Raw genomic sequence first — 16,427 nt, forward strand, 5'->3', positions numbered from 1 at the left:
TTTTAATTCTAGACAAAAAGAAACTTTTGATGGAATTCTCCTCTCTGTAATACCAACTTTTAGGACTACTGATATTTTTTTCATTTCCCCATCATGTTTTCTGTTATCCTCTTCAGCTTTTTTTTCTTTTCATATCTTGTCTATTCTCTGTGTCATATATATACCTCCTTCAAGTAACCTACTCCCTTTTTTAGGATTACTTGCAATTCCTTTTCCCACCACCACGTAAAGTGTCAGTCTATCTGTATTTGAACATCTCTGTTTTTATGGAACTGTCGATAAGACAGTCCTAAAAAAAACAGCATTCCAAAAATGGCTAGATTTTATATAAATGAGCTTAAATATTCAATTTACATTCATAATCTCCAGTTCTTTAGAAGCTGGATTGCATAGATTAGCATTTGAAGATCTTTATTCTATCTTAAAGACCTACTATCTGTTCAGGACTGTAAATTTTCACAGGACTTCCTATATCCTCACATTCATTTTTGTCCAAACAGGATAGTAACAAGAAATAATCATGGGAGTAAGTGTAGGTAACCATGCCAATGAAGCTTGGATAAGTGTCTCAAAAAAAAGCTTTATTATGAATGCAGGACGTATGCGCTAGTTGGTGTGTGAACTTTGTTGCTGCTATTGTTTATAAATAAGAGATGGCAACCTAAAGGGGAAGATTTAAATAATATCGACAATACTGGAAGATAATAAGTTTCTAAGAGAACAAGTCATTAAAAATCAGTACGCACATTGTCTGTGGAAGCACCTGAGCCATGTTCCTGAAGCAAACACCTCACCAATGAAAAAATTTGCCAGTACCATAGCAGAAGCTGCAGCCTCAGTAGTCTGTTGCATCTTTTCGAAGCTTTTGCCAGCTTCATAAAGGATTTTGCCAACTGTCAGGAGGCTCAGTATTGTAGCTAAGGTGCAGTTAGGATTTTGGCATGCTTTGCATATGCTATTTCTGATCGGTTTTTCTTCTTCCCCTCTACACAGAGGAATTTCTCCTCACTTTTTAGTGAAAATTAGCCATAAAACATGACAAAAAGCACCAATATGTGAGTTGCAAGGAAGTCCAGATTTCCCCTGGGAAAACACGAGGGTGCAGCTGCGCCGATGTTTGTCTGGGTAGCTCTGACTCGGTATCGGCTTTGCCCATACCCCGTTTTGGCGGGAAGAGAAGTTCACAGGAATCCGAAGGGGCAAATGAAGGCCGCCTCTTGCGCCGCCATCGCCCGCAACACTGCAGGGTGGCAGGGGCTGAGGAGGCGGGCAGCGGCTCTGCTGCTCGCCCCCTCAGCCACAAACCCGCCGGGTTTACCAGCCCCGGGCTCGGTTCGCCACCCCACGGGCGATGCCCTGCCGACGGGTGTGTCCTCACAGAAGGCGCTGCGGCCTCCGCCCTCGCCATTCGCCCGGCGCCTCAGGCCCGCCCCGCTCCTCTCACAGCGGCCGGCAGCTCCGCCCGGCCCTCGGCACCGCGCCCTGCCCCGCCCCGCCCCGCCGCGGCCCGAGGCCCGCTACTTGCCCTGGCTCCGCCTCTCGTCGCTTGGTTGCGGCGGTGTTTCCGTCCGTCGGGACCGACATGGCGGCGGCGGCCGCGTTTTCCTCCTTCTCCTCCTCCTCGGCGCTGCGCACCGGCTTGGCGCCACTGAGGACATGGCGAGCCCTCTCGCGCCCGCCGTCCCGCGCCGCGTACAGCACCAGCAGCTCTCCTCGCAGCGCCGCCAGGTACGCCCCGCCGCTCTTACCGGCGCGTCTTCATTCTCCCTCCTCCTCCTCCTCCTCCTCCTCCTCCTCCTCCTCCTCCCGGAGTGGCGGGGAGCTTTCTGAGGAACGGCGAGCCGGGCGCGCGCGCCGCCGTTTAACGGGCGGGCTGGCAGCGCGCGGCGGGCAGGGCGGGCGCCAAGCCCTGAGGGGAGGGCGGCGGGGGGGCTTCTTTCCCGCCTCCGCCGCCGCCCGCGGGGTGGCCGCCCCCGGCCCCTGCCGAGCCGGGGGGCTCCCTGGGAAAGCGGGGCACCGCGGGGTCTGTGCGGCGGGGACGGAGGTTCGGAGGGCTGCGGCGCTAGCCTTGCTGATCCAGGGGGGCTTTAAACGGTACGTTGACATGGGGGGGCCGTTGGGATGTGGCCCTCCTGCTTCCTCCCCGAGGGGAGTCTGCCTGTTAAACACTGTGCTCCTGGTACCTTAGAGAACTTCTCTGTTGGTTTGCAGAGAATTACTGCATATATTAAATTTTTGGCATCTGTGATTTTCGTTGATAGCTTGTAGGTGGGTATTTTAATCTTTGCTTAAAAATATCCCTGTCTGTAGGAAGGGATCTGTGATGGTGATTGCATCATACACTGTTCCCGACTGTTATCCGCAGCGTGACAGATTGTTAACGTGCTTCACTGACAAAGCGCCAGGCAGTTAACATATACCACAATTGTATTATATTTTCTGTTGTCCTTAAGCAAGTCACTTTATATAGTAAGCCCAATACATAATAAGACAGAAATTGGTAGAGCAAGATACATGAAATTGAGGGAAGGGGAATATGACCTGCTTGGTGGCCCAGCAGTCCGCAGCAAGGTCAAAGGCGATGGGGTCTCAGAACAGCTGTGAGGGAATTCCACCGAGTTACTGCCAAGCTCCGATTTTATAGCTGGTGTGAAGCCCCCAGTCCCCACACATCTTTGTACCCAGAGTCTTAATTGCCACAGCACACCCTGCTATGACTCCTGGAGCTGAACGGGGCGGGGGGGGAGCTCTTAGAGCAGATACATGAGGGGCAAGGAGGGAGGAGGACCTCATGGTTCAGCGAAAATATTCACGCTTCTATAATTTAAGAGCAGCACAGCTAAACCTTCAGCCACGAGTTGTTCTCGTGATTAGTGTTTAGCTGCGAGAGGGTGACAGCTTCTTGATTCAGTTTAAATACTTCCCCAGATGTGTTTTGTTAGAAACTGTCTAGGCTCTTGACATAAGTTTAGGCCTAATTTTCTGGCAGCTGATAAGCAGCGTAGGAAGTGGCAGAGGCATGTTATTGGAGTCTGCACAGCTGGGGCTAAGCAAGGGGTGACCACGAAGGCTTTACCTGGTTCTGCTCCTCATCTCGGCCTCATTGTGGCGTTCCCCTGTTCAGCAGATCCCTGTCATGAGTCCGGTCCCAGGGTTGGGACCCCATAGACAGCCTGTCCTGTTGCATCTCGCTGTCCTCAGCAAGGCAGGTGGTGTGATGCTCTGGTGCTCCACTGTTCCTGAAAGAAAAAAATACAAATTAAAAAAAAAGAGATAAGTCTAAATAATAATAACAACTTATATAAATAAATAAACCCCACGTGGTCGTGCAGTGTCTCACGTAGCACTGCAACAGGCAGGGGTCTGCCAGTGTTTGCTGAAAGCCTGGATCCCTAGAGCGAGCGGGATGCACCCTAGCATAGTGAGGACCAGTCTCCGGACCTTGTTACCTCATGTGTTTCGTTTAATGTGCTGGCTGGAGCCAGCAGAGCCTGCACCTCTTGTATCAGTGGTGCAGCACGGCAGGTAGGAGTGCCTGTCTGTGTGTGGATGCGAGGGTTTCAGCTGAGCTTGTGCTTGTCAGGATTTTCATTTGTACTGAAATTGCCTTAAATACTGACCTGAAAGTTTGCTCGGTTCAGCAGGTCAGAAGTACCCCACACTGAAAGCATTGTCTTTGCGTTGTGTTTTCAAACATGAAAAGATTAGTAAGTGTACCATGATGATTGAAGTAAGTGTCTGACCTCCTAGATATTCAGCATATCTTGCGTAACAGAGGATTCAATTCTTCTAGTTTTGGCACAGATAGCTGTATTTCTGGAACTGTGCGTGCCCCCTTCTGTTCTGTGCTGCTGGCAACTGTTTTTTCCAGTTCTGCAAAAAGTAAATGTTCCTGTAATAATGATATTACAGAGGTTTTCATGTGGCATGTATGGGACTGACAAGATCCCATTGTGATACTCCATATGATTTTTGGGCTTTTAGTGTACAGGTTGATCTAAAATAGCAGATGACGTATTTGTTTCGGTAATATCCTGCAAGTCACTGGATGCACTAAATAGAAAGATTCGGTACGTGAATTGTTCTGTTGTAAATTCACACAGAGGGTCCATAAGTGGGTAGGATGACAGTGGGAAAGGATGGCATAGTAACATATAACAAATCTGACATTATACCTGGTGAAGTTTTTCATGTGGATAAAATTTAAAATAATACTTTACTTCTTAACTGCAGTGTCTTGAGTAGTTTGCTGCAGTGTAACCTGGCTGTACAGCTGAAGCTTTTCTTTTTTGTCTAGTTCATGTATATTTCCATTGAAGGATTTAAATTATCTAGACTCTAAACCTAAGACACATCAACATATCATAATATTTGCTATTTTTATATTTGACAGTTCTGAAAAATTTTCTTGAGAAAGTTGTATGCACAGTCTTTTTAATAAGTAAATAAAAGACTTCTAAGAGGATTACAGTGCAACTAAGGAAAATGGCAAGGTGTTGGAAATTTTTCCTTAGCTGTATATTTCAAGCTTGCTTTTTTGTTCCTTCCATGAGAGTTAATTTTATAACTGGGTGGTTTTGCTTAGACAGAGTTCTGAAGGCCCAAGTACCAAATGCGATAGTGTCTGTGGAGTTGTGGTGAAATATTCTTCTTGATATTTATTTCATGTATGACAATACTAGTTGATGTGTAGAAGACAAATGACAGTTGAATTCAGGAAGTCGCAGGCATTTTCAAGGGGGTCTTTGTTTTACTGAAGTTGCTAGAATTGGAAGGTGGGCTGAATTTAAGTGTGTTTTGTGCCACAGGTGTGTACGTGTATACTGCTGCTTCATCTTTCCCTGATAAAATCTCAGCACCCTATGTATCACATCTGGAGAAACGCTCAAAGCTTTAGTGGTTGTTGAGTAAATCTAGACATGTGTGGTATGAATAGGTGGTGTAGCAGAAAGTAGGTTCTTGATGCAATATACTTCATAAAAATAGATGAGCTATGTCACATGAAAAGTGATGTTAGTGCAACTGTTTCTTACTTTTGGGAAGGTAGTTTCTGGAGTATGAAGGATAGAGAGTAACCTTGGAAGGAGGAGAATTAGGAACTTCTTGGTCTGGAATGGTAAATGAAAATGTATTGCCATCTGATTTGTTTCCTTTTTAGTATTTGCATCTGAACCCAGGAACGGTTTCTGCTTTTTAGCCACTGGCATTTAAACAAGTTTCTTTCAGTAACTTGGTAGGTGGTAGTAAGAAGACTGTGGTGGTGTTTTGGGTGCAGTTAAAACATGTAGACATTGAGGTGTTTTCCAGAAGTGCTGGCAGCAGCTGTGTGCTTCCAAATATGATCTTATTTAAGCAAAAAGTTCTGTCAAGAAATGGATTAACTATGTTACGGGTGGGATGATGGCCCTGGCAGTTTGTTTGTATTTCTAGGATTATTTTCTTTTTTTCCTCCATCTTAAAGACTCGCAGATGAAAGAAGTTGTTTCAGAGCTCACCACTGGGTATTTCTTCCATATGCTATTAGGGTAAAATTTGGGAATTCTTAATGTTCTATCATCAATGTGTCTATAAAGTTTAAACAAGTGTTTCTGAATAAATATAGTGTCTGCTGGCTTTCAGATATTTTCCCCGTGTTGAATTGTTAAACGTTTTTCATGCTTGAGTATGCTGATAGACAGACAAATATGCATCTTATGAATATAATAAAACATTAATCATATGTTGTGTTACTCCAGTTGTGTAGTCTCTTATAGTGGAGACCGAGTGCAAAACTGGTTTTAGACAATCTTATAAAGCACGGTGGTTTTGGGGTTTTTTGGGGCTCTTTTTTTTGTATGGTTTTTTTCTCGCCCTTGCTGATGTTCTAGGTGCAGACTTGTTCGTTCCCCAGAATATGGTACAGAAGAAAACCCAGCTGATCACAATTGCAGTACTTTGAGAGCTGGTCTAATTTTAACATAAACCAGGAAGCTTTATTGTTTTTGCAAATGACTCTGTACTACTGTCATTGTGGCAAACTAACTCAACATATATCAAACATCAGTGTTAAACGTGTTTGTGTCCAGATATACGTTAAAGCTTCGAGCCTATCTATTTCCAGAGAGTAATGAAATGAATATTCAGGGTGGTCGGGTGAAGAAAAAGATTGCTGTCAAGCTGTTATTGTCTTAATACCTAACCACACATCTTTTAATCTACTAGGGCTTTTGGGGCTTTTTTTTCTCCTTCCCAGGGAGGTTTTCCTTGGAATTAAAACCAGGCTTCTGTTACAAATAGGTCATGCATACTTCCACGATATAGTGAAATTGTACCCCTGTCTTAAAATTCTAGATGAAACTGTAAACCCAGTAGAACTAATAATGATCAAGAGACGTAAGTACTGCTGTCTTCCTAGAAAACAGAGGCAAAATGCCATGACATAATTTGCTTATTTTATCTGTCAAGCAAAGTTCAAGCAACAGAAGTTGAAGCAGTCAAACACTACATGTAAGAATGCAGTAATTCATTAAGGTGATTAAATTTCATTTATTAAAATCTTTCATAGCAAGAACAGTATGTTGTGTAGCTGGTCACCATTACAGCAGAGAGAAATCATCATGAAGACTGAGATAATTCATTTTAGGACATGGCTAGATGATCTTAACTTGTACCACCTATTGAAACATTGACGTTTCGGTTTATTTAACTGAAATACATACGGTTAAGGGTAAGCACTAAATAATTGTGTTCATTTTTTTTTTTTAAACTAATAAAGTAGGCCAGCAGAATCGTAATGCATGAATAGCTGCTAATTGTGGAATATCTAACTGTGTAAAAGAACAACATAATAATGTCTGTATTCTAAGTAATGTAATGTTTTACATTGGTTTACCCTTGGTTTTGGCCTTGGACTTGTGAAAAATAAGGTGTTGGCTGATTTAGGACAAAGCTATTTGCTCTATATGATGGTGACACAAGCTTTCATATCTATTTGAAAACTTCTGCTAGGAAACATAAGACATGATGATCATTTCAACGTAAGTGGTGGTTCCTGCAGTAGTGACATTTACAGCTTGGTTAAAGTGATGGCAGTTCCAATGCAGAGGTAACCTAGTGGATATGTGGAGTGCTTTTAATAGCCTGGGGCTCATGACACTGGGGCACTTTGCTTCCAAGCCATTCTAAAAATTGTTAGTTGTGTTCCAAAGATGATTTGCATTAGCGACACTGTACTGACATTGGGAAACTATGAGCACATGTGGCTCAAGACAGGTGTATGATCAGATGATGGGGGGGAAGCTTTCTTGCCTTGAACAGTAGAGTTCAGAGGAGGGGGAAAATCGTCATGAGATCTGCTGTTCTTTCCTTGAGAGAGAGAACAGTGCTTCTCTAACTTGACAGGCTCTTTGTCTGTAACTCTGTAAGATACAAAGCTGACCTTTCAGACTCCATTTTTCAATTATTTGGTTATTAAAGTTACTCTGTGGTTCATGGTCAGTTTCCAAAGCGAAGGCTGAAAGTTCTAACTGAAGATTTCTTTCCTGTGTATTTAGTCTTCACTGAGATTCTCCCTGAGACCTGGAGTCACTTTCATAAACATTTACAATAAATATGCATGCTATTTACCATTGGCCTTCCCAGCACCATTAAGTTACGAATACGAAAAGCAGAACTGCTCTTTGCATTGATACGTTTTTTTAAACTTCCTCAAAGTATCCTTTTTGCTGTTGGCATGCCAGAAGAGGGTAGCCCTTTTAAAATAGGCCATCCCATAACTTCTTGCTGAGGTGTGATTGTACTTGTTTGCTTTGGAATGTATGAACTAACCTGGAATAATTTTCATCTTCTATACCTGGGCTGCCCCAGAGCATTAAGTTTTCAGAGTAGTCTTAACCTGCAACACATTTGTTTTAAGGCAAGTTTTTGTCTTTTAGAATTGACTTTGGCTGAGGCTTGTAAAGCTTCAGAAAGATCCAAGTGTTGAAGAGCCTTATCACAGCGCCTCCTGGCTAGGTTATATTATGTGCGCCTTGGTCCTAGCTTGTAACGTGTGTGTGTGTGAGGGTTTTTTTTCATTCTCTATGTGTCTGTCTATGGTTTTGTGTTTTTAGCACTGTTTTTCTGTTTGTTTGCTTTGGTTTTGGCCCTCGGATGACTGAGAAGATTGAATGTGCTGACGTGAGAATGGTCAGATTTAAGTGAGGAAAGATCTTGAAAACCTAATGAGCCTGTGGCTAGATTTTAAGGAGGAGGCATGCACTTAAAATAGCCTAAAGATTAAGAGAACGTATCTTTGGGCAACGTCTTTACAGTTAAATAGCATAGAAATGGGGTACGCGTTCATACAGATGGAAAATATTTGTTGGCACCAAAATATTGTTAAATCCTTGTGTTCCTAAATGTTTGTGACATTGCCACACAGATTAGCATTAATTGCTTGTTTGCCATAAAGACTACATAGAATTAAGTGTGTTGTGCCGAAGGCATGTATAGTTAAAACATAAATAATGAAGATGAGAGCGAGACATCTGTGAAAATGAGTACATACAGAGCAGGCCATGCAGGAAAACAATAAAACCACATCTGTTGTCTTAATTATTTTTCTTTACATAAATATATTTAAGTTAAACAGGACAGAAACTTGTGTTTGGGAATCACAGAGTCCCAGAACGGCAGGGGTTGGAAGGGATCTCTGGAGATCATCATGTCCAACCCCCTGCTTTAGCAGGCACACCCAGAGCAGGGGCACAGGACCGTGAGCAGGTGGGGTGTGAATGTCTCCAGGGAAGGGACAACTCAGCCTCTCTGGGCAGCCTGTGCCCCTGCTCTGGCACCCGCACAGGGTTTTTTTTTCTCACATTCAGGTGGAACTTCCCGTGTTGCAATTTGTGGCCATTGACCCTTGTTCTGTCATTGAGCACCACTGAAAAGAGTCTGGCCCCATCATCCTGACACCCACCCTTCAGATATTTATAAGTATTGATCAGATCCCTCCTTGGTCTTCTCTTCTCCAGGCTGAACAAACCCAGGTCTCTCAGCCTTTCCTCACAAGGGAGATGCTCCTGTCCCATGATCATCTAGGTAGCTCACCACCAGACTCTCTACAGTACTCCCCTGTCTGTCTTGAACTGGGGAGCCTAAAAGTAGCTAGGGCTGGTGTAAAATTGAAGGAAACAAGGTATTGATGTTTTTTGTGTGCTAAGTACGTTTCTAATACTTCGCTTTCCTGACAAACAATTGGATAAATTGTTCTCAGTAGAGTGGGGTTTCTGTGGTGTGGTTTTTTTCTTTTAAATATTAGGCAATGTGATTTTTCCTTCCTTCCTTTTTTTTTTTAAAGTTTAATCTTGCTAAACTATGTCAGTTACAAATGCTAGTCATGTTGAATTAATTTATTCAATTCAAAGCAGGGGTTACAATCTGTGTGTGTGTCTACACATGTAAAGCTCTTGACCTCAAAGAAGGAAGTGAAGGATGTTTGCAGAAGGGAAACCCTCTCCTCGTCAGGCTTACTTTCTAGTAAGTAAGATCAAGTGATCAGTCGGCGGCCTTTGGTTAGGAGCTGATGAATTGGGAGTGTGTCTGTTATTACAGTGCAGCACAGTTGTGCTCGTTAGGGGAGGAGTGAACTTGTCCACTAATAACTTTGTGTTCTTGGCAGTTCTGCTTCTGGGGAGCTGGCGTTATTTTACTGCATTTTTACAGACAGGGTAGTATTTATTTTCTTCTTATATTATTAGATGATTGTGCCAAGAAACTGTTAATTATATGTATGTAGCACGTTACGATTCTTGGAGTTTCATTGAGAAGATGGGAGGTTCAGTTAGTGAAGGAGATAGTGTAGATCAAAGCTTGAACTGTGGTGGAATACGTCCCATGGACGTGTACAAGATGAGAAGTACTTAGGCTTGCTTACAGCGAGCAGACAGGCAGGAGGATGGAGAAGACTCCACAGAGCAAGAGAAATAAACAAGGTAAGGTAACACCTGTGCTTCAGAGATCTGAATGAAATAGTACTTGTGAAAGTGCTGTTGAGCGGAGGTGCCTTCTATCTTTGAGCAGTCAGCTGGTGAGGCGAGCATGGGAGGTTGGCAAAAGACATTAGGAACTTTACTGAAGGGTAAGTTTTAATATTATTGTCACGACAGTGTCATTCAAGGGTAAGGGTAGGGCTTATAAGATTAAGTAAGGAATTTTACTTCTGTTCCATTCTCTCTGTGCCACCGGAGTGCCGTTAAGGTTTACCTCGTATGCCATTTGAAAGAAACTTTATTTTAAAATCAAATTTTGTGTTTGTAATGTTACTGCTTACAAGTTGTTTGTTTATTTGAAGGGCTTGAGCAGTAGTAGAAGTTAGGGAGTTGGATACTATTATTTCCAATCCAGAAAAATGTATTTTCAGGTGTCTTGCTCTTCCCTAGGTAGCAGAGTCCTCATAGATCTGTTCTTCAGTAACCTAAAACGCAGACTGGATATCTTCATCTGTCAGTCAGATACAGAGGTTACGTTTGGATGATTTTTTTATGTAAGACCATAGATAGTCTGTGATTTTGGGTGATCGTGTGGCTGTCCTGTCCTGTGTTGTGTCATTGTTGCTGCTGCTGTTCCTCCCCCACCTTCCTTCTTCCACACCTGTGTGCATTTAGCTTCTTTGGTCATGAAGATTTATTAAGAATGATTGAAACTGCACAAATTTTGGAAAGAAGTGAAATGCAACTTACTCTTTTTGGCTGCTTGAAGTTATGGTTTGCAATCTTATAGAACACCATATTTTAAATCAGATCAGTGAAAAAAAATTCTTGCTTTCTAGTGTTCTGTCTCTTTCTGCTTTCTCCCTTCTAAGCACCACCACCACCAAGCAATGAAGTTAGTGTTTAAAGGCTGCTTACCGAATACAAAAGGAATTAACATCTTGGCATCTGAAAGTTGTGTGTGCTGGACACTTGTTGCTTGTTTTGTGTTGGGGGGGTTTCCACATCCTTGGCTGGTGTGATGATCCGGCGATGGTAGAGGGGGAAGAAGGGGGGCTGAGGAGTTCTGGAACAAGCTTGCTCTCTACAGCTGCCTGAAAGGAGGTTGTAGTGAGGTGAGTGTTGGTCTCTTCTCCCAGGTCACTAGCGACTGAACAAGAGGAAACTGCTTCAAGCTGCATCAGGGGAGGTTTAGATTGGAGATTAGGAAAAATGTTTTTACTGTGAGAGTGGTCAGGTATTGGCACAGGCTGCCCAGAGGGGTGGTGGAGTTGCCATCCCTGGAGGTATTTAAAAAACGTGCAGACGTGGCACTTCAGGGTATGGTTTATGAGAGACAGTAGTGTTGGGTCGACGGTTGGACTGGATGATCCTATAAGTCTTTTCCAACCTTAATGATTCTATGATTTTGTGATTCAAAGTCGAAGGCACGAGATTTTTTTCTTGCTTTTCCTCTGCTTTTCTACATGGGCAGGGCAACGGCTGTGGGCCCTTGACCCAAGGAGGATGTGTGTCTGCTGTAGTGCTGGTTGAGGGGCAGAGGGAGGTTACTGGAAGGACAGGGAATTGAAAGGACAAGAGTGGGAAGGGCATGACAGAAGCTCCTGAATTAGTCACCATCAGGTTATGTGAGTTAAGTCCTAAGAAAGCTCAGAAATAGTATCATCTAGGCTTGGACAAAAGAATACTGTGAATAATCCTTTGTCAAATAGTATTTTGAAGGAAATTTGGGAAGGGAGGTGTGTTTAAAAAAAAATTAAAAAAAAATCCTTAAACTAGAAAAACTTGAGGGCGTAAGAATGTTCTCATGTTCTGTTCCCAAATGCAGGAGTTCCACTTGGCTGGCTACATGTGTTGGGAAGGTGAGGTGTGGCAGGTGAGCTGCGCTTCTGTGTGTACTGATGGCATGCTCCTGCCCTTCAAATAAGAGAGTGGGGGAACACTTCTTTGCCTGGGTGGATATGCAGTGTCTTAGTGTATTTCAAATATGCTATTTGAAATGCTAGCAAATAAACTAATCAGAGCATTTGCAAATATTTAACATGGTAACTCACGCTGTTAGAAGTGTCTTGTTTATGAAATTTTAGACCTAAATATTGTCTATCTTTTTGTCTTTATAGTGATGAAGCAACCATTATCTCAGGGACAAAGCTTGCTAAACAAGTTTTGAAAGAAGTTCAAAGGGATGTAGAATCATGGATATCGTTTGGAAACAAGAGACCTCATCTCACTGTCATATTAGTAGGAGACAATCCAGCTAGTCATACCTATGTCAGAAACAAGATAAAAGCAGCTGCAGCTGTAGGTACGTGTTATGTAATAGAAATAATCCTTTAGTAAACACAAGATAGTGTTGGTAAAAAACTAAATCAAAGCTGGGGGAGCCCTCTTTGTATCTTAATTTATTAATTTGGCACTGTTTTCTTCCTCATCTTCTCTGAACCTAAAGAAAAGTAGTTGTGTTCATATGTGAAGAAGCTAGTTTTAATGGCACATAAATAGTAGCCATAAGTTCAATTTTGTATCTTAAAATGTTGTTGTGAAAGAGTTTGCACCCTTACCATTACAAACTTGAAACTAAAGGAGAACACTGGGCAAGTTTTTTGACAGTTAAATGTCTTAACTGGCTTTGAGAGGTTTGGTGAATGAAGATAATCAGAGAGAAATTATGTTAGTTTTCAGTTGTTTCTGCAAGACATTTGGATTATTTTGAATATTAAATAATTGCTTAAGAGCTTGCCTCCTCAGTACCTGTTAGATTCCTTCTTTTATATGTGGATTTTTCAAGCTGTGGTAGCAAACCCTACTACCCCAGAATTGATGGGAACAGTGATTAAGTAACCGGTTTCACAGGAAGATATTAAGAACCTTTTTCTTCATAATGTCAGTAATTTCTTCATAATTTTAGTCTTCATGTTCATCTGCTCTATCTCATGGAATATCTGTCCTGTTGAATGCTTTAGGTCCAAAGCAGAGCCAGACAAGCGAATCCAAAACCAAGGCTTTACAGCTCTGAATATGAAGGGCAGAATTTCAGACATAATGAAATCAAACAGTAAATCTAAGTGACTGATTATGTGGGATAAAGGCCAGTCACTACAACATCTCATCTCCAAATGAGAGAGTATCGTAACCTAAACAGTGAACTTCAGTCTTGTTGCTATCAGTGAAACAGCAATCTTGTGAAGTAACTTGAAAAATTTTCTTTTATGATAGTGAGTTTTGTCCCACAGAAGCAGGAAAGCTATCAGGTAAAATGCCAGTAATGCTAGCGTAGCTTTATCTGTTCAGTTTTAGTAGTAATTCTCAAGGGCACATTTGTAGAAAAGTTACATGCTTTATTTTCCAAATATTTTTAAACTGTTGTTTAATTTTGGAGCTACTGTGTCCAACTGTAGATCCCTGCCACCCTCTGCCATATGTTTCATTGTAAGATTATACTTGGCATCTAGAAATACAGCATTAAGACCAGCCAGCGAAAGCAGAGTTTTTAGCAAGTCCTCCATGTTTAAGACAGTTACTAAGCGTTGGACAGATTTTTAGACAAAATGACCAAGCTGTCCATAGGTCCATCTCCTTATACTAATACGTGTCTTCTGTTTTTGTTTTTTATCAGGCATTTCTAGTGAGATCATACTGAGGCCTAATGACATTTCTCAGGAAGAACTGTTAGATATGACGGTAAAACTCAACAAGGATTCAACAGTTAGTGGTGTATTAGTTCAGCTACCTCTCCCAGGTAGGTGCCATCTTTTGTCCCAGGCCTCAATGTAAGAGGAAAGAGGCAATTTAGCCTTGCAAGTATTTGTTAGTGGCATAAGAACCTGTTGAAAGAGGAAATGCAAAAGGAAGGATTAGTTGAGATAGGGAATTTTTTGTTGTATGCTAGACTTAATTTGCTTTTTTGTTTAGCATGAATTGCAATTATGAGAATCATTGCATGCTGTCAACCTTGCCTTTTCTGAAGTTCAGTCAGAATGGTATTTCAAGGAATTTCCCTCAACACACACATTTGATGTGGTTTATTTGTAGTTTTGTTTTGTTTTTTTACCATGTTGCACTGTTTTGTCTTGAACTCCAAGACCTTTTGCCATATTTTCATCCCCTATATCATGCCAAGTTATGCTATCTAGTGGGCGATGCTCCGGCCTTTTACACTGACACTGGGTTTTGCCTTAAAGATTTGTTGATGTTTTCTATGCTGTCCCTAATGTTCCAGGTGAGCTTTGTGGTACGATCCTTATAGCATCTATTATATTCTTCGGTTTTATTTTCCTTCTCTAATTTGTAATAAAATATCACTAAAACATCACTTGGCAGTTTAAATGGTATTTTGGCAGTGATAAAAGTTGCAGTTTTCATCCAAATCTATGTTAACTTAGTTAAACCACTGTATGTTTCCTAATGGAGAGGTACCTGAATTGCTGGAGTCATTGTAATAAATGGACTGGCACGCTTGGTTTCCCCTGTCTCTGTGTTTCCTACTGTTGTCTTGTATCATGAGTTTATTCCATATGCTCTGAAGGGCAGGAGCTGTCATTTTGGCATGTGTATGCATTATTTCTAGCACTAGCTGGGACTCCAGTTTATACAGTTTATAAGTATCTCTGATGACAGTGAAGCTAAACTTTTCTTTCTACGTAAACTCTTCGTTTCCTTATTCTATTCTTATTCTTAGTCTTGGTCTCCACTTTGAGATAGTTCTTGCTGCCTTTATTTCATACCTACAAAACAGCAAAAATTGGGGCAGGTGTTGAGTGTTATGAAGGAAGAGGTGCTTTGTTTGTAATAAACCTCAGAGTTAGTGGTGAAGTTTTGCGCTTCATTTTGTATGAAAGCTAACTGAAGTGGGCCACTTGTTGAAACAAGTTGGCCACAAGGTGGAAGTGTAACTCCAGTAAGGAGACAGAAGTCTTGAATACCCAGTAAGGAACTCTGGCAGCTGATGGAATGTGTTCGGTTTACTTGAAACAAACACCTCTCCCACTTAGAACAGATGAGGGGAACAGGTAGCCTAGCAAATGTTCATTTCGGTAGTAAGAACTCATGCAAAAGAAGGAGCACTGACAGCATAGGGATGGAAGTCTTTGTCTGAATTGTCTAGCAAAGGAAGCGCTCATCCACCGGACTCACAGACCACTGCTGTGCTCACCAGAAATGGGAGGTGTCCTGTGTCACTCACCTTACTTGTGTGGATACTTGGTAAAATTGTTAGGTACAGCTTGCAGAAATGCATTTTTTGGTGAGTAGAATATCAGGTTATCACAGTCTGCTCTTGAGCTGTCTGCCTTCATCGATACATAGTTCAACAACAGACTTCAGTCTTGAAACTTAGTGAATTTAAATGAAAAAAAAAAAAACCCTGAAGGCAATTCTAGATACATCAGTACAAACGTCTGATGCTAGTACACTTAGGTGTTTAAGACCTTAAGTAATTGGTTGAAGATTTTCCTGAAGAACTACAGTACGCCTATCACAGTAACTACATGCAGACTAATTGGCTTTCCTCTGGCCTATAAAACTTGCTGGTTTGTAATTTAATCAATAGTATATTTTTTTCAATATTGCATTCTCTGGATAGGCAAGTTAAATATGCAAGTCATCATGAATGTTCAGGAAGCTCTTTCCAAAACAGATGTCAGACATAATCCTGATAAATGAATTAATTTTTTTTCCTGCAAAGGAACTTCAGAAACGGGCGGCAGCAAGCTAAGTCAGCTCATTTTCCCAAGTTCTGTTGATTTGCTTTGCAATGGAAGGAGTCAAAGCCTAGAAGTTGTGAAAACTTCATCAGTGGAGGCTGCTTATTCCAGAGTTGGGGTTCTTGTGTGGGGGTTTGGGTTTTTTTGCAGTAAACCACACACAGGTGTGGCTTTTGATCAACATTGGGGTAAAAATAGAAGCAGAAAACAGCTTTGTTCTCTTTTACTTTTGTGAGCTGGAGGAACTTACCTTTGAGGATTGTAATCTTTGCCTGAGGAAAACTAACTTTCTGTGCACCTTTTGAGTGTGTTACTTGTGATGTGGTAATAGTGTTGTGGAGAGTTTCCTATATCTTCTTTAAATTGCCTGGAATATCGCTGTGAAATGTTACAATCTTACTTGAGGTAGAATATGAAAATGTCAAAATTTTTTTTGTTGGAAACAGCAAAGAAGTATGAGACAAATGAGTACAAAGATGATGTCCTTCTGCTGTAAAAGGCTGTGCCAGCCTAAGCGCAGCCTGCTTTGGTGGAACTGACTGTTAAAATCATAGCGGTGCCTCAGTATAGCTTCTCAAAATTATTTCTGGGGAGCTCGTTGCTGCTGCTGAACAGCTTCTTCCTTGCTCTGTGTCTTGTGTTTCTTGATCCATGTAGTATGTTTTCAAATGGCTTTTTTCTGTGTTATTATTTTGATTGAAAACCAGTCTGTTTTTTGTATGTCAACATTAGAGGCACATCTTGGTTTTTGTCTAAATAAGAGTTTCTCTGTGTG

At 41.8% G+C, this 16,427-nt stretch overlaps 1 protein-coding gene across 3 annotated transcripts in view; it reads left to right on the forward strand.

Annotated features, from left to right (window-relative positions):
* Nucleotides 1–1,480: 1,480 nt before the first annotated feature.
* Nucleotides 1,481–16,427, forward strand: part of LOC104045807 (methylenetetrahydrofolate dehydrogenase (NADP+ dependent) 2 like) — a 54,744-nt gene continuing 39,797 nt past the window's right edge. Inside the window, exons 1-3 of one of the 3 annotated variants that reach the window (XM_064450746.1) lie at nt 1,481–1,728; nt 12,071–12,255; nt 13,567–13,689. In XM_064450746.1, coding sequence (XP_064306816.1) covers nt 1,583–1,728; nt 12,071–12,255; nt 13,567–13,689 — 454 coding nt within the window. In that variant the 5' untranslated portion in view covers nt 1,481–1,582. The remainder of the gene's footprint in view (nt 1,729–12,070; nt 12,256–13,566; nt 13,690–16,427) is intronic. The other 2 variants (XM_064450747.1, XM_064450745.1) reach the window with 2 other exon arrangements.

The sequence above is a fragment of the Phalacrocorax carbo genome, chromosome 4 (assembly GCF_963921805.1).
Source record: "Phalacrocorax carbo chromosome 4, bPhaCar2.1, whole genome shotgun sequence".
NCBI lineage: Eukaryota > Metazoa > Chordata > Aves > Suliformes > Phalacrocoracidae > Phalacrocorax > Phalacrocorax carbo.